At 42.3% G+C, this 19,006-nt stretch overlaps 1 protein-coding gene across 1 annotated transcript in view; it reads left to right on the forward strand.

Annotated features, from left to right (window-relative positions):
* The window catches only part of LOC139412054 (serine protease HTRA1A-like), a 32,901-nt gene extending 14,402 nt beyond the window's left edge, over positions 1-18,499 (forward strand). Inside the window, exons 4-9 of the mRNA XM_071158845.1 lie at positions 12,514-12,708; positions 12,798-12,830; positions 13,432-13,546; positions 13,798-13,855; positions 14,098-14,193; positions 17,863-18,499. Coding sequence (XP_071014946.1) covers positions 12,514-12,708; positions 12,798-12,830; positions 13,432-13,546; positions 13,798-13,855; positions 14,098-14,193; positions 17,863-18,031 — 666 coding nt within the window. The 3' untranslated portion in view covers positions 18,032-18,499. The remainder of the gene's footprint in view (positions 1-12,513; positions 12,709-12,797; positions 12,831-13,431; positions 13,547-13,797; positions 13,856-14,097; positions 14,194-17,862) is intronic.
* Positions 18,500-19,006: the final 507 nt, after the last annotated feature.

Raw genomic sequence — 19,006 nt, forward strand, 5'->3', positions numbered from 1 at the left:
AGGGACTGCTGCACTTCACAAAATTGATGGCATCATGTGGAAGGCAAATTATGTGGATATACTGTAGCAACATCTCAAGACGTCAGTCAGGAAGTTAAAGCTTGGTCGCAAATGGGTCTTCCAAATGGACAATGACCCCAAACATACTTCCAAAGTTGTAGATCATTTGTGGGCAGAACTGAAAAAGTGTGTGCGAGCAAGGAGGCCTACAAACCTGACTCACCAGCTCTGTCAGGAGGAATGGGCCAAATTCACCCAACTTATTATTGGAAACTTGTGGAAGGCTACCTGAAACATTTGACCCAAGTTAAACAATTTAAAGGCAATGCTACCAAATGCTAATTGAGTGTATGTAAACTTCTGACCCACTGGGAATGTGATGAAAGAAATAAAATAAAATAAATCATTCTCTCTACTATTATTCTGACATTTCACATTCTTAACATAAAGTGGTGGTCCTAACTGACTTAAGATGTCAGGACTTGTGAAAATCTGAGTTTAAATGTATTTGGCTAAGGTGTATGTAAACTTCAGAGTTCAACTGTATTTATAGTTGCATTTCATTTATCTAGCATTTAAGAGCAGTTGGAGGCCACTGAAGGTGTGATGAATGGCGTTGAAGCTTGTTTGGAGGTTTGTTAACACAGTGTCCAAAGAAGGGACAGATGTATACAGAATGGTGTCGTCTGCGTAGAGGTGGATCAAAGAATCACCCGCAGCAAGAGCAACATCATTGATATATACAGAGAAAAGAGTTGGCCCGAGAAATTAACTCTGTGGCACCCCCAAAGAAACTACAAGATGTCCGGATAACAGGCCCTCCGATTTGACACACTGAACTCTATCTGAGAAGTAGTTAGTGAACCAGGCGAAGCAGTCATTTGAGAAACCAAGGATGTTGAGTCTGCTAATAAGAATACGGTGATTGACAGAGTTGAAAGCCTTGGCCAGGTCAATGAAGACGGCTGCACAGTACTGTCTTTAATCAATGGCGGTTATGATATCGTTTAGGACCTTGAGCGTGGCTGAGGTGCACCCGTGACCTGCTCGGAAACCAGATTTTATAGCGGAGATGGTACGATGGGATTCGAAATGGTCAGTGATCTGTTTGTTAACTTGACTTTTCGAAGACTTTAGAAAGGCAGCGCAGGGTGGATATGGGTCTGTAACAGTTTGGGTCTAGAGTGTCTCCCCCTTTGAAGAGGGGGATGACCGCGGCCGCTTTCCAATCTTTAGGAATCTTAGACGACACGAAAGGGAGGTTGAACAGACTAGTAATAGGGATTGCAACAATGGTGGCGGATAATTTTAGGAAGAGATGGTCTAGATTGTATAGCCCAGCTGATTTGTAGGGATCCAGATTTTTGCAGCTCTTTCAGAACATCAGCTGTCTGGATTTGTTTGAAAAAGCTAAGCTTTGCTTTCCTAACTGACTGTGTGTATTGGCTCCTGATTTCCCTGAAAAGTTGCATATTGCGGGGACTATTCAAAGCTAGTGTAGTACGCCACAGGGTGCACTACACTAGCTTCGAATAGTCCCCGCGATATGCAACTTTTCAGGGAAATCAGGAATATGCAACTACAATGCCATTGGATGAATCCTGGAACATATTCCAGTCTGTGCTAGCAAAAATCCTATAGTGTAGCATCCGTGTCATCTGACCACTTCCGTATTAAGCGAGTCACTGGTACTTCCTGCTTTAGTTTTTGCTTTTAAGCAGGAATCAGGAGGATATAATTATGGTCAGATTTGCCAAATGGAGGGCGTGGAGAGCTTTGTATGCATCTCTCTGTGTGGAGTAAAGGTGGTCTAGTATTTTATTCCCCCTGGGTGCACATGTGACATGCTGGTAAAAAAAGTGTAAAACTGATTTAAGTTTGCCTGCATTAAAGTCCCTGGGCTGCTAGGAGCGCCACTTCTGGGTGAGCATTTTCGTCTTTGCTTATGGCCTTATAGAGTTGGTTGAGAGCCCCGCTTTGTGGTGGTAAATAGATGGCAGATGAGAACTCTCTTGGTAGATAGTGTGGTCGACAGCTTATCATAAGGTACTCTACCTCAGGCGAGCAACACCTCGAGACTTATTAAATATTAGACATCGCGCACCAGCTGTTATTTACAAAAAGACACACCTCCACCCCTCGTCTTACCAGAGGTAGCATCTCTGTTCTGTCGGTGCATAGAAAATCCTGACAGCCCTATATTGTCAATTCTTCGTTCAGCCACGTCTTGGTGAGACATAAGATGTTACAGTTTTGAATGTCCCGTTGGTAGGATAATCTTAATAGTAGGTCATCAATTGTATTTTCTAATGATTGCACATTAGCAAGGAGAATGGAAGGCAGTGGGAGTTTGCTCACTCGCCTCTGGCTTCTGTGTCCCCTTTCTTTGCGTCTTTTCTTCACGCAAAAGGCTTGGATCTGGGCCTGTTCCAGTGAAAGCAGGATATCCTTCTCGTCGGACTCGTTAAAGGAATTGGTTTCTTCCAGTCCGCAGTGAATAATCACTGTTCTGATGTCCAGAAGTTATTTTCGGTCATAAGAGACGGTAGCAGCAACATTATGTACACAATACGTTTTTTTTAAAGTTACACAAAACGCCCCAAAAAATAAAAAAATTGCACAATTGGTTGGGAGAATGTAGAACGTAGTTCAGTGCCAATACCATATTAACAATGTGCAGGTATACTGGAGTGGTAGGGGTAGATATAGGGGTAAGGGGGCTAGCCATCAGGGTATATGATACAGTGCCATGCGAAAGTATTCGGCCCCCTTGAACTTTGCGACCTTTTGCCACATTTCAGGCTTCAAACATAAAGATATAAAACTGTATTTTTTTGTGAAGAATCAACAACAAGTGGGACAAAATCATGAAGTGGAACGACATTTATTGGATATTTCAAACTTTTTTAACAAAGCAAAAACTGAAAAATTGGGCATGCAAAATTATTCAGCCCCTTTACTTTCAGTGCAGCAAACTCTCTCCAGAAGTTCAGTGAGGATCTCTGAATGATCCAATGTCGACCTAAATGACTAATGATGATAAATACAATCCACCTGTGTGTAATCAAGTCTCCGTATAAATGCACCTGCACTGTGATAGTCTCAGAGGTCCGTTAAAAGCGCAGAGAGCATCATGAAGAACATGATTAAAGGGAATGACAACTTTTTTAAATCTAATTGAAACACTAACCCTAGACAAACAAGTTAAAGCAACAGACAAGTAGGAGTAAAGAACAAGCAACCATTTTGAATCTTCCAGTTTCACACACCAGGCAGGTCCGAGATACTGTTGTGAAGAAGTTTAAAGCCGGATTTGGATACAAAAAGATTTCCCAAGCTTTAAACATCCCAAGGAGCAATGTGCAAGCGATAATATTGAAATGGAAGGAGTATCAGACCACTGCAAATCTAAAGTTCAAGGGGGCCGAATACTTTCGCAAGGCACTGTAAACAGTTGCAGCATGATTATATGTGAGTGTGTGTGCTTGTGTAGAGTCAGTATGAATGTGTGTGCATGTTATGTGTGTGAGCAAATTAAGTGTGTGAGTGTCAATGTGATTGTGTGTGAGTGAGTACAAGAATAAAAAATAAATGAAAGGATCAATGCAGATAGTCCCTGTTGCCATTTTGTTAGCTATTTAGCGGTCTTATGGCTTGGGGATAGAAGCTGTTCAGGAGCCTGTTGGTGTCAGACTTATTGCTCCGGTACAGTTTGATAAGCGCCAGCTCGTTGTATCTCTTGTCCTGAGGTGGAATATATACAGGCAGTCATGCTAACAGCTGCAAAATCTCTCAGAAGGCAGAAGGGTCAGCATTTGACCATCAGTTATTCCAAGACGGGTGAACAATGGGTCGAAACTTCAGCATGCCATTTGCTGTTGATGAAGAGTTATAACCCTCTCCCTCTCGATTTCCCTGAATTCATTGTCATGTCCGCTCGGTGAATGGAGAATCCATTGAGTTGGATAGCCATGGGGGGCATCTTGTCTGAACGCCATGTTTCAGAAATGCAGAGAATATTGCAGTTACGAGCTTCACATTGATAGCAAAATCGCAATCGGAGGTCCATCTTATTACCAAGCCATTGGACAATAGAATGGAGAGAAGAGGTGGCCGGTTTTCCCTTTGTCTTAACCTCGCCTGGACTCCCCCTCTCCTGCCTGTTTTGTTGCCGACATTTTCTCATGGGCAGCCCGGAATTGAAGAAAGAGCCATGGGCAGATGAGTCAAAGTTAAAGCCGGAATTGAGGTTAGTAACTGCCAATCTTCACAATATTCCTTCAAATTGAAACTTTATGGAATATTATAAGTGGCATAAATAAGAGGGTTTGAGGAGTGTGACTTTACACAGTAGCTCCCATGCTATTTAATCCCTGCCTATGAGCGTGAGTGGGAATGACATTGAGAGTTTCAACTCCCAGGAGGCAGATTGGATTTTAAGTACAGCCTTCCAGGCCAACAGCAGCCATCTTGGTGCAGTACTTTCCAATATTATACAACTGCAAATCTAGACACCACTAGCAAATGTGAGCAACAATTGAACAATAACAATGACTTAATATTATTCCCTATTAAACATCAGCGGAGTCAGAATTACAAGATGAAGCAAGATGTTATTGGTAGAAAGTTGTTGTTCAGCTTGATAACACAGCTGGCATTCAACACATAGTTAATGTTGGCAATGGCATTCAGATAAAAATACTTCAGAGACAACAGTCATTAGGAAACGATTCTCTGAAATAAACTTGGAATACATTCTGCAAAGACTCATTACCAGCAGATGAAAACCCATGTCATGCTCCAATGAGCAAATCGTTTTGATAGCAAAAGTTCTGCTCATAAATGGCATGGAGGCAGGCCATGCAAGGTTTTTGCAGAGGCAGCGTACAGTAACATAGAGAGATTGTTGCTTTGTGGACTAGTGGGATACACATCCCACATGAATCATATTCGACAGCCATATGAAGGAATGTCTGGCACCCAGTCAAAGCCACAGGCTAGGAGTAACTGCACCGCAGAATGGCTCGCAGAGCATTCCCTCGCTTCAATACACAGCTGAAAAGACACTCACGACAAGGACAGGGCTGCACACAGCATCGGCCAAAATGCCAAGACAAGCACAAGGTTATGTTTTCTTTTATGCGGTTTACAGTGGTTCCCCAAACTGGCCCTGGAAGACCACTGTGCTATACACTCTGGTCTACATTCAATACACATACTAGACAACTGGAAGGTGATATCAGACCCAAAGCAGTGATCCATGGACGTCTGAAGAAAAGATTATGGATGGAAAATACAGCATCATTACTTCTCAAAAAACAGATTCAAGACACTGAAAAGTTGAATGATTTGTGCCCTGTGGTAAGACTACCATCCAACTACTGGTTGACCATGACAGCCCAGTACCTGACTGTGGATTGACCATATACCCCGTGCCCCACTCTGGCTACATAGCTAAGACAGCTGTTGAAATCTTTGCCCCAGTTTTCTCTCCTGTATGAGAAAGTGTCTACCCAGTCTGCCCAGTGGGCACAGTCCCAGTTCCATGACTAACCCCCACAGTGGGACAGGACAGAGGCTATGGGCTAGTGGGAGAGGGGAGGGGGTCTGACTCATGACACCCCAGCTAATGAGACAGTGGGTACGGGCAGGGGAGGGTGGATGTGAGGGAAAGAGTCGACTAGAGATGGAAAGTGTCAGTGAGAGAGTAATTAGAGGATGAAAGAGAGAGAGGGAGATAATTAGAGGCCAAAATAAAGGAAAGGTTGGAATTTCCTAATTTGTATGAAAAATACAGTAAGTTGTCACAGTTCTGGCCTCAGGGCTTCAGGTCTCTACTCTTTTAAGTATGTATTTATTTCCTTATTTTCCTCACTCTCCCTCCATCTGTCCCTCTCTTGCCTCAAGTGTGCATCATGAGTATGGGTGACTTCTGTCAAACTTTGTATTTCATATCAGCACACTGAGAGAGAATCAATCACATGTTTATGACTGTGAGCTTTGAAAGTTGACTCTGAATGTAGAATACCCTCTCTTCCCCCTCGGTGCTTCATGAGAAGCAGAGTTTATTGGAGGCTGGGTCGGTCCGTTCTTGTGTGGTGTACCCTCGTCTCTGGGGAAGACATTACACGTCTGCAGCTACATTAGTCTGTCTGCAGAAGTTGGGACTTCAGAGGATGGGAAGGAGAAAGGGGAAAAGTGCTACATTCATTTCTGACAGAGAGAGAATGTGATGGAGAGGCAGACAAAGACAGAGGGAATGTGGCCTGGAAAACGGATCCATATGTCTGCAAAGCTAAGTGATCTAATAGGCTAATGAGATGGCTGTGTGATGTGACGCTGGGAAGATAAAGCTAGAAGTCATCATTGGTGGGAAAGAGCAGCTTGTTAACCCTATCCACTCCCTCACTCACTTCCTCAACTGTCTGTGGTGCAAAGTAGCGTACTGTCGGTGTCCTCAGTTTAGAATATTTGAGATGATTTTGTTCATGGAAGTCATGTCAACAGACTGAGGACAGTTAAACACACCCAAACAAATAAAGACACCACATCCTCATCAATAAATACAGTGAGTATATGTGTCTCAGTACTCAAGCACAATGTTAGTCTGTATGCTCCCCAGGTCGTCCACCTCCTAAAGGGTGGTAGGATGACTAGCGCTGGCTAGACCGACCACGGCTCTTATTGGTCCCTGTTAAGGAGACATCCAGGACATGCTCTGTTTCTCAGTGGAAAGAGTGGCGTCCTTCAGAAAGAAGCAGAGGGAAAATTAATCACATCCTCGTCTCATCCTTCATTTCACTCGCTCTCCCACAATTGCTTCCATCCTTGTGGAAGCAGTGTGTCGGGACGAGGGCCAAGGGAAGCAGACTGGCCTTGCTCTTTTATTCGATGCTCCAGACAAGGCCTAGTTTGTAGATGGTTGTTTCCCAGGCCAGCAATGCAGTGGAAGAGAGACCCATACATCCCAAACGCATCTTATCAGATCTGCATGGCCCACAGATTAAAAGCGTGTGGTGTCTAGCCGCCCGTTGGTGAGATGCCATCCAGTCTTCCAGGGTGTCTGTAAATCATGCTGGGAACACAGAGGGAGCTTACGGCCATGTGTTTGGCATTTACAACAACATGTGCACCATATTGATCCCCAGAGCTGATGGTTCTGCAGGTATTATCATGTTGGAACAAGCTCCTCTTTATCCACTGAGGCACAACCCTTGGGACAAAGTTTATGTGTAGCCAAAGTAGCATTCACCCACACACGGTCACACCATTTGCTAGTGGCCCCATGATATGTATGCATGGTAGCATAGGACTAAAAAGTTAACATAATACCTACAGATGCGCTGTCTTAATTTGACCCTGCTTCTCACAGCAGGAAAATAATCCTGCAGTAACATGAAATGTGAATTATTATGTGGATTATAATACATTTTGTAGGGGTTGATACATTATTATATAAATGTTTTGTTACTGCAAATCAAGTCTGACATTTTTTTTAAAACCTTGAATACACTACAATTTGCGTATTGCCTTGAAGTCCCCTATAAGAAAAGCACAGTAGTGATCACAGCAAAGACTCTAGAAGTGGTTACAGGTTTAATCACCAAACAGAGGGCGTGTGTGTTTCACTGGCATGCCTCTGTGCTGTTTACAGTTGTTTTTTGTTTGGGTTGATGTAAAAGTAACCCTTTTTCTCAGGTTTGCACGCCTTCGAAATTATTAGCGACAGTCCATCAAAGCGTGAGGCTTGACAAAAAACAAGTTTGCACCTGGGATCAAGTCATAATGGGTTTTTAAGTGATTCCAAACAGCCAAAGCTGTAATTTGAAACAAAGACTTGTCTATGGCAACAAAGGAGGTATTTTCCTCATTGGTCCTTCCACCATCTCACATGGCAGACACTCTAGATGTACAGTACAATTTTGGTTGAGATGATAGGATAAAGCCTATTGTGCCATTCTCAGTTATCTTCTGTATGAGCCAGTGGAGACCTTGGGAAATGGGTATTTTTTATTAATAGAAAGGTTGAAATTTCAACTGAAAGTTTGAAGTTAAGATCTAGAACAAGGCAGTATTGCATTTAACTGAAAGCATCTCACATGATGTTAGGGACGGCCAATGCAGGAGAGGGTTGACTGCTCCTCTTGTTGTCCCTCTCACCACCTCTCCTTAATGAGGTCATTGTCATGGGTTGACAGGGTTCGATACTGTGACCAAAACAGTCGCTTTTGCAACCTTTTGACTGGGTAGTGCGACACACATTTTTAGTGGGTCGCAAGAGTGCCAGTGAAACAAATTTATCTGGTCATGTACATTTTTGGTTGCTTTTTTTATCTTCATGATTTATTCAAACTGTAATGTGCAATTGACAAAACATAAACCAACTTTCTAAAGAGGCAACAATGGCACGGGAATGCCCCTGTCTGTGTGTGTCAGGGCTTGACATGAATGGGAGGATTTGGAAACCCTCCAGACCAGTCAATCATCACTGTTGTGGCCAGCTTGGGCCAGTGAAAAGATTAGGCCATTTTAATAATGCTATTTTTAATATTGGCTATGTAAATGATTAAGAAGAAGGATTCCTCGAAGCTGTTTTTTTTGTGTCGAGAACATGCTGTCTATTTAGTCAGACAATTCCCACATTATTCTGACATACACTGAGTGTACAAAACATTAAGGACACTTTCCTAATATTGAGTTGCACCCCACTCCTTGCCCTCAGAATAGCCTCAATTCGTGGGAGGATGGACTTTACAAGGTGTCGAAAGCGTTCCACACGGATGCTGGCCCATGTTTACTCCAGTGCTTCTCACAGATGTGCCTGCCCATTTGTCTTGCCCATTCACCCTCTGAATGGCACACACACACAATCCATGTCTCAAGGCAAAAAAATCCTTCTTTAACCTGTTTCCTCCCCTTCATCTATACTGATTTAAGTGGATTTAACAAGTGACATCAATAAGGGATCATAGCTTTCACTTGAATTCACCTGGTCAGTCTATGTCATAGAAATAGCAGGTGTCCTTAATGTTTTGTACACTCAGTGTATTTTAGAAGGAAAAATTACGTGAATGTCAATGCTTAATGCCATTGGGTAGGCTTATTAAAAAAGACATTATTCTTAAAGTGGAAATGCATACTTACTTTACATACATTTTTAGTTTTTTTTTCTATAGGCTTTTTTTGTATGAATGATCAAATGACCTGCTATTGAAATTATGCACACATAATTCAGTTTCCAGTTAAGTCTTGACCTGGGCCAGTATTTTTGTTCCTTTGAGCCAGTAGCTTTCAGTTGCAGGGCACTGGCCCTGTGTACTACTGGCAAATTTAACTGAATGTCGAGCCTTGCTATGTGCGGTGCGTGTCGCCATGTAGACTATATGTCTACCACTGTTTGTAGCCATTAGTAATGCTAATGATAGCCTAATTGTCTTTGGGTAGATGGAAAGGCAATTAAAAGTGAACTACAAAGTAGCCTATGCCTAGCTGGCAGAATCATGATTATTTGCATCAATCCAGTGGCCATTTGTTTTGAAAACCATCACAAGTATGCTACAAAAACACTGCTAGCCAAATACAACTGTCTGGCTGGTGTGCACCTGAATGAAAGGGGTACTACACTAAAAATTCTACATTTCTCAGATTTTATCCAGACCTCAAAAAAAGGTTTCCTATTTTGGTTTAAGCATTGTTGTTGACATATAACATCCAATTTGGTTGTTTTTCTATTAAAACGGGTGCTTTTGAGAGCAGAAAAATGTGGGAAATGACAGTCCAGCTCTCTATTTTATTGCCGTTGTATCGTTTTGGTATCAAGTATACTTCATATTCTACCCTCTGGAAGGTTGCATAGAAAATAACACATGGCACTTTGAAATTTGCAATAAATACATTTTGCACTTTATTTGAACAGTCTCTTGTTTTAACAGTCTCTTTTCTTTGCTGTTAGAGTTCATCTACCCAACTCAAAGAACACAAGCTAATTTGAAAGATGGCTAGCCATTGTTAGCCTGGTTTTGTATGGAATGCAAGAACATTATGGGACACAGGCCAGGTCAATTCTCATTGTTTGTAATTTAAAAAAAATTGTGCTACCAAATCATGTGCTGGTGCCACCAACTGAAAAAGTTTGGTGCAACAGTGCCACCAGTGGAAAAAGTAAGTATAGAACCCTGGATGAGTGTTAATGCATTAAGGCCAGCCCATGGTCCAAAATAACCTGGTGAGTCACTTATGGTCAAGAGAAAGTCAGAACCACCAAAATTACATATACAGTATTCGACTCGGTATCCACAAGGACAAAAAGTAGCTGAGTACAAGTGGTTAGTAGGTGATAGCTAGACTAACAGTCCTCACACATGAATAGTCATGCCATTTGATGTTTGTTTTATTCCTATTCACACCTAGACACTCCCACCCTCAAGGGCTCATATCAGCTAGCCTTGGTATCCACAGTGTATAAGTTAATGTGTGTACGCATGACTGTACCGCCCACAAATCAGTGGCCGCATTGTGTGTAAGCAGATGGATATGTGCAGGTGTGTGTCAAGTTGTGTTTTTCATTATTCACTGGGCTGAGACATTTGAATAAGCGACAGGACGATTTTATAATGACCACGCTGTTATTACCAGTATCACTACAGCAAGCGGTTGGTAGACCGTCTCAGTGTTAGGGATTCAGATCGGGCTGACTTCTCTCACTTCCTCCCTCCATCTGCTTATCCCTTTAACTTGGTGGGGTCAAGGTACGGGGTGGTGTGTGTGTGTGAGGGTGTGTGTGTGAGGGTGGGGAGTCCAGACTGGATAGCAGTTCACAGACTGCTATTCCGGTGTCAAGTCTGGATAAAAGAAATTAGAGGCAGGGGTGGTGGGGTTACGCACTCTCATCTTCTAACTGTCATCTTCTATTAATACCTAGGCTACACCTCAGGAGTCAAGTTTGCACTCAGTTCCCGCAACCCAAAAAGCTAAAATGGCGTCTTATAGTGTTAGATGGATTTAATACTGTATAAAGACCTATTCAGCTATTGTTGGCAACGGTCAGCAGTCAAACGTGGCCCTTATGTTGTGTCGTCACTCCGCAGAGATGACAATCACCATGTAATAACCAAGTGTGTACACCATATTGGAAAGGAAAATGTAGTGTTGTCATATTTTATGATGGCACTGCACTATGAATATCCCTGGGTAGTTGATTACAGGACTTGTTTCTGTGTTTGCATACAGAGACTTTTGTCTGTGTGTATCTTTGGCTTGTTGGCCAGTCAGTCTCAGTTACCTTAGCTTCCACACTGTGACTCTATTTATAACCCAGGGTAAACAAAATGGATACAGGGGAACAACCGGGAAAGGTCTCTCAAGATTGTGCTGTTGTCGGGAGTTTGTTGGGTGGTGTGTTGGGAACCACACACTCAACGTGATGTGGCGACGCGTAGGCTATGACTGAACAGAAGGGAGATGATTTCATGCAGACAGGGAAACTGTGGATGGATAAATATACCCTCTGTCTGTCTAGGCACTGTTTCTGGCTCATGGTTTCCTTACCATGGAGTCTCAGTTGTTGAAGAGTTTAACGTGAATGAATTTGTACTGTTTTATGAGGTACTAGCCAGTGGCCACTAATAAAAGAGATGCACTGTGATAGGAGAAAAATGAGGATGGATTAAAAAAACATTGTAGTTACTCCACAATACTAACCAAATTGACAGAATGAAAATAAGGACGCCTGTACAGAATAAACATATTCAATAGCATGCATCCCATCCTGTTTACAACAAGGCACGAAAGTAATACTGTATAAGATTTGGCAAAGCAACTCACTTTTTGTATTTTTTTTTGGCCCCAAAGTGTTATGTTTGATCCTCCTAGGTTTTGTATTGAAGTCAATGTACCAATAGGAGGACGGAAGCTAGCTGTCCTCCGGCTATACCATGGTGCTACCCTATAGAGTGCTTGTCACGTATACTACCTCTCCAGCCTCTAGGTCATAAGGCTGCTGATTATCCCGTACACCTGTCACCATCGTCAAGCGCACCGGCGCCTCATGACACTCACCTGGACTCCATCACCTCCTTGATTATCTTCCCTATATCTGTCACTCCCCTTGGTGCTTTCCTCAGGTGTTATTGACTCTATTTCATGTCGGTGCATTGTTTGTGTTTCATGTTTACTGTTTTATTTATTTATTTAAACACTCACTCCCTGTACTTGCTTCCTGACTCTCAGCGCACTCATTACAGTGCTATTGAGGCTACTATAGACTATTTGGTGAAATTAATATATTTAGTATAGTTTTATCTAAAAAGGATAACTTTTTCAATGTTTTACTATTTAAATGTTTATGAAATTCACTGAGGATGGTCCTCTCATTCCTCCTCTGAGGAGCCTCCAATGGTATGTATGTGGGGAAGGATAGCTTTACGGCCCACAGTTTCTAGTGCTGCTGCTTATCAATGTTACTGAGGGATGTGTACCTATGAAATATCTCCCCCTAACCTGTCCCCTCTACAGATCAAGCTTCCTGTGCTGATGTTGGGGCGTTCGTCAGACCTGAGGCCTGGGGAGTTTGTGGTGGCCATCGGAAGCCCCTTCTCCCTCCAGAACACAGTTACCACAGGGATAGTCAGCACAACCCAACGAGGGGGCAAGGAGCTGGGCTTACGCAACTCTGAAATGGAATACATTCAGACAGACGCTATTATCAACGTGAGTCTGTGAACACATGCACGCACATACACACACATCACAAAGGATTGTGAACTGAGAACTGAAGTAATCTTCTTTTCTGTTTACAGTATGGTAATTCAGGAGGCCCTCTGGTGAATCTGGTGAGAATACTGTTTGTTTATTGACTGCGAAACAGTTTTTGTACATGTCTAATAGACAGCAGATAATGTGTCTGAATGATGGCACATAATATTTTGTGACCGTATGCAACTGTGTGATTGCGTGTTACTGTCACGACTTCTGCCGAAGTCGGTCGCCCTCCTTGTTCGGGCGGCGTTCGGCGGTCGACGTCACCGGTCTTCTAGCCATCGCCGATCCACCTTTCATTTTCCATATGTTTTGTCTTGTCTTCCCACACACCTGGTTTCAATTCCATCATTACATGTTGTGTATTTAACCCTCTGTTCCCCCCCCATGTCCTTGTCCGGAATTGTTTATTGTAGTGCTTGTACACGTTATGCTGGTGTGTAACGAGTTTTGTTTACCCATTGATTTATTGTTCTGTTTACGGTGGTTTTGTTTATTAAACTGCGCCGTTGTAAATCAGTTTTTGCTCTCCTGCGCCTGACTTCTCTGCCGCCAGTACGCACCCCCTACAGTTACGGTGTTATTAATGTGTCACTTTGTTTGATCATGAGTGATTCTGGCCAGTCTGGTTCAGACACGACATGAATGACTTTATTATTGACTGTGTTATTGAAGGATGGTGAGGTGATCGGGATCAACACTCTGAAAGTGACGGCTGGTATCTCATTCGCCATCCCCTCCGACAAGATCCAAGAGTTCCTGACTGAATCCTACGACAGACTGTCCCGAGGTAGGACGTTAAATCCCTATGGTCATCCTGTGTGTAACATCTAAATATGTCCCCTTAGTGTAAGGTCCTGTCTACACTCTTATCCACATGTTTTGAGGATAACCATAAACACTTACAGACGTTTTGATTCAAGCCCCTTTATAACTAATCTTAACCCATGGCCTAGGTTCAGAATCACTCAAATATCTTCCAAGTCAAAAGGTAAACCCCATTGCAAACCTAGTGGTTTTCTTCTTATTGTGTGTCCGTAGGAAGAGCTGTGACAAAGAAGAGATACATTGGTGTGAGGATGATGACACTCACCCCAGCGTAAGTGGATCCTTAGTCACTGGTTATACTTGCAATGAAACGGATAAAGATGGCACTTTTCCTCTCTCGGACCGTCAACTCCCGATAAATGCAAAGAAAGATTTGAGACTGTGAATGTGTACACTAAACTGGGAAATGCAGTTATTCAAAGCTGTCAAAAAGAATGTATTTGAACTGGACCTGGTGAACTGCATTTCAGTTTGATACGGAAAACGGAGCACCTCTTCCCCTTCACTCTGTAGGTTAACCAAGGAGCTGAAGGTTCGACACAAAGACTTCCCTGATGTCACCTCTGGAGCGTACGTCATGGAGGTGATATCTAAAACGCCGGCCGCGGCGTAAGTACAAACTAACAAGGATAGTAGAAACTCACTCCGTCTCACCAACAGTGGGGGTTTCTTATGAGTGTGAGGACAAGTTGTCTGACTTTTTCTGTGCTAAGGGATATTTGCTTTGGCTCCTTCCGCTGACTGTACACATGTTTCAAATTTATATAGACCCTCAACGCCCAACTCTCCCCACACAAACTCACTCACATTCACACTCTCTCTCCAGTTTTCACGTGCACACACACACACACACACACACACACACACACACACACACACAACCCCCCTTACTAAAACATTGCTGAGACTCACTTTAAAATTCTTGTTCACCCACTCAAGAATCCCCTCCCGACCACAGTTCTACCAGAGAGGGTTTGGGGGTTGGGGGACACTGAGGTCAGCCATCCCCTTCCTCCCTCAAGCAGCAATGGTTATGCTGTGGTTTTCCTGGGACCACTCACCCAACCCTAGTACACTCTCTGTGTTTCATTGGAGGTATAAGTGTTAGTCGTGTTTTCCTGAGGAGTATGAGGAGAATGTGGAAGTGTGGCTGTATTATAAGTGGTGGTGGCGGCCACTGTTCACATGTGTGATTAGAGAGTAGTTGTGTGCAAATTGGAGGCCTTGATATCACTTCTGGTAACCGTTCCAGTCTTTGTGCAATTTCGTTTTACTAGATTTCTATTCTGGGTGTGTTTGGTCTATGGGAGTGTGTTGCACAAAGCAGTCTCCACCTGACTTACTGTAATTATTGTGGTCTTGATGAAGGATACGTGAAAGGGGTCAATTTGTGTTCATTGTAGCACTATAAAGTAAGGCATCATAGAATGTGTGAAAGGCAACAAGGCCAATGGAATCCATTCTTAGCTGATTGTCTGTGCAATAAAGACCAATATTGAGTCTATACCTTAAAATTACTATCTTATAGCTAGGACTGAGTGGTATATTGCATTTTACTATATATAGGGTGTCCACCAACTCTGCTCTGAGTGGTTGAATATGTGCTTTGGTGATGACATTTTCCTTCCTTATGTTATGAAATACATTTTACCAAGACAAATATGTTTGGATTCGTTCAGTGGGGTCTTCCTCTAACATACATTACGATTATATCCAAAAAGTCGGATTTCATAACCTAATACATCCCATAATAAGCACCTAGCTGTGTTGACAGAGCGACACAGCTTTCTTGCCGAAGCATTTGAGGATTTTACATTTTGTGGTCGCCATCTTCCAAGTTGTTTCCGCAGGTGGCACATAGCAAAATTAGCATGACCCAAGATTAATTAAATGTAAAAGGCTTTGAAAATAAAAAGCTTGCGGGACGCTCAGTGCCCTATTTACATTTCACAGAGATGTGCTGGTTTTGTGAGAAGTCTTTAAAAAAAGAACAGGAACTTCAAATGAATATGAACAGTGTATACTAAAATATGAGAATACTACATCATGTCTCAAATTCGACATCTATCTTACCCATATTGTTTTAATGGTGATTTCAAGACAACTGAGAACTCGGAAAATAATGAGGTCAAATCATGACATCAGTGGCCTTCAGGTCAGAAAGTCAGAGCTCTAGAACAATGCAGATTTTCCAAGTTGGATGACAGTTCAAACTATTTTTCCCCTTCAGAGCTAGTTTGTCCAGTTGTTCCCCATTATCTTGAAAGCACTGCAGTCGGAAGTCAGAGATTTCCGAGTTCTCAGTTGTCCCCAGTTGTTTTGAACGTGGCATATGTCCTCCGGTTTTGAGAAGAAATATGACGAGTTCAATGGTAAACCGTTCAATACAACTGGGAACTCAGAAATAAACAAGCTCCGACTGGGAAAAATAGTTATGAACGGTCATCCAGTTCGGATTTCCAAGTTGGAAACTCTGGCTCAGACTTTCCGATCTGAAGATCACTGACATCATGATTTCAGCTAGTTCCCAGTTGTCTTGAAAGCACCATATATTCTCGCACAGCATCCAGCCTAGCTGACGCGATGCTAGTTTCCTGATAATTTTTTTATTTACTACTTTTTTTCTCTGGCCCCCATTTAGTCACCTTAATTTTGACAATCCTACAAGGGTAAAAACGCCAATAAAGGTTGAACTGATTATGATAGAGACATGAGGTTTGGACCATTGGTTTTCTTAAAGGATTATCCACAATTAACATATTATTTTCCAATTGGTCAAAAGATGCGACAGCCTACTATATACCGGTATTGATGCATGGACTAGTTTGGGTTTTTACTTAACCTTCTATAACGGTATTTCAATGTTTGGTTTGTGCCCCCTGTCACTCGGGGCGGCAGGGTAGCCTAGTGGTTAGAGCGTTGGACTAGTAACCGGAAGGTTGCGAGTTCAAACCCCCGAGCTGACAAGGTACAAATCTGTCGTTCTGCCCCTGAACAGGCAGTGTTACCAGGCCGTCATTGAAAATAAGAATTTGTTCTTAACTGACTTGCCTGGTTAAATAAAGGTAAAAAAAAAGAAAAAAAAAAAAAAAAAAGGAGAGAGCAGTTGCTCAACCATGGAGTCACAAGTACTTTCTTGCTGTTCACTCTGCAGTCTGCATGGTCAGATAGATGCAACAATATGTTGGTGACATGCTGCTTTCTACAAGCATTCTATAATTACACTATTATTTTATGTTTGTCTTTTCTTAGCAAGTTGTGGCTGAAATAAAGCTTGTTAGCCGCCAATGCCAATTGCTAGTTTGCTGGCTAGCTAGGTTGCTAAATGTACAGTACTAAGAGCAGTGTTGTAGTGAATGGTGTACGCATTATACCCATACGCTCACTTCTTACCACGGTGCGTATCAACGTAGTTTAGTAGACGTATACGCCATATGAATTAATACGTCTGATGGAATATTTCCGAATGTTTAGCTTAAAATGTTGATAAACTATTATTTCTACACATTTTCACTGCAGCAAGGTTCACAGTGGTAGGCCAATCTGCAAATGTTCCAAAATACAAATAGCAGGAAAACAGTGTTCTAAAATGCACACCGCACATGCAAGTGGTTTCATGGACAGAGATGTAAATATGAAATCCATTAGAACTATTATGGGTTGCTAATATGACTAGGATAATGCCATTGGCTGCTAGACAATGAAAGAAAGATGAAAGAAAACCAATAGAACAGGAGAACGCATATAATGTGCAACAGAAACACAGCTAACCAAATAACAGTGCTAGGTGCCTGCACACTTGAATTAAAGGGTAACTAAATTCAAAAATCTAAAACATGTTTCATGTTTTTTATCCAACTTTAAAAGTGGTCTCCTGATGTGGTTTAAACATTGTGCATTTAGTTGTTTTTCTATTTTAAAAAATGTGGTGCACATTGAGGAAATGACGACAAAAGTGCAAGAAATGGATTTAAACTGCTGAAAATATTTTTGGGGTTTGAAGTTGGATTGAACTGTATGAAACAATTAGAATGGAGAAACCCCAATTGAAATCACATCACATATAATTTATGTGTTGCCACTCTTGGGTCTTGGGTAATGAACTACTCATAAATAATATTTAGAACTTTTATTATTAAAAAACATAAATTACTGTAAAAAATGTGAAAAATATTCTGATTTGATATTTTGTCCATATTGCCCAGCATTATACCTAACCGTTCCATCCAGCATTTTTCTTTCTGTAGTTCTCATTATGATGTGTCCTTCTCTTCTTAGTGGCGGTCTGAAAGAGCATGATGTGATCATCTCCATCAACGGCCAGCAGATCACCTCTGCAACCGACGTCAGCACCATCATCAAGAAGGACACCACGCTGCAGGTGGTGGTTCGCCGTGGTAACGAGGACACCATCATCCCCATCACTCCCATGGAGATCGACCCCTGACCCCCCCAGCCCCACCAATGAGTTGGTGCTCATTACCATCACCAATAGACCTTATATGGACGTGTGCTTTTAATCACACCCTATGGAGTATCTGTGGCCTTTAGGGTTTTGTGGCGCCATGCGTCCAGCCAGGTTAAGACCGCCTTGGAAAGGAACGCTTGTATAGAGCATCTCAGCAGAGTTGTAATTCCTCATCCATGTGTATTACACTTGTATTATTATACGCTTCTACTACTGTTTACTGTTAAACACAAGCCAGTTGACCTGTTGTGATCTGCTTGTTTTGTTGTTTTATACTGACTGATTGTTCAGATGGAGGCCCACCATGGCAATCTAAAACAATGTGGAGAGCAGCTCTGGGCGAGTTGTGCAATTATTTTTTTCTAAATTCCTTACCTAAGTACTGTAGTTTTATGGTTTGTTTGTCGATTACATTTACGAAGAAGAGAATAAAGACTTGTAACTGCGTTTTATGATCGTAATTTTAATGTTGGAAATGTAAGGATCAACATGCAGTGCTCACGTCTCTCATTGACAATCTTTTTCAAGCACTCTCTCTCTCTTTTTCTCTGTATCTCTCTCATTTACACACACACACTGTGATGGACTGCATCCTGACTGAGATTAGGTTTACAATATTTTATTTGAGTGAGGATGAGCTTTGCCATGACACACACACTCACGAGGAAGACAAAGTTGATGTGGGGCTGTTTTTTAATTTAGTTGTACTGCCTCCATAAGGGTTTGATACTGGCCTGGTGTGGCAGTTGGGCCAGGGGCCCTGGCTGTAGGCTGACCTCACAGGGAGGGGAATATTCAACCAATGTGACCCAGATGAGGTCCTACGGATGATGAGACACTCACATGAAGACACTCTACCCAAGTCCTTTACCAATACATCACGATGCAGTCGTACTATTAAAAGTCCCTGCCATCACTTCATAGGCATAGCCTACAGGCATAACATAATCATGT

This window comes from Oncorhynchus clarkii, chromosome 1 (genome assembly GCF_045791955.1).
Source record: "Oncorhynchus clarkii lewisi isolate Uvic-CL-2024 chromosome 1, UVic_Ocla_1.0, whole genome shotgun sequence".
In the NCBI taxonomy this organism is placed as follows: domain Eukaryota; kingdom Metazoa; phylum Chordata; class Actinopteri; order Salmoniformes; family Salmonidae; genus Oncorhynchus; species Oncorhynchus clarkii.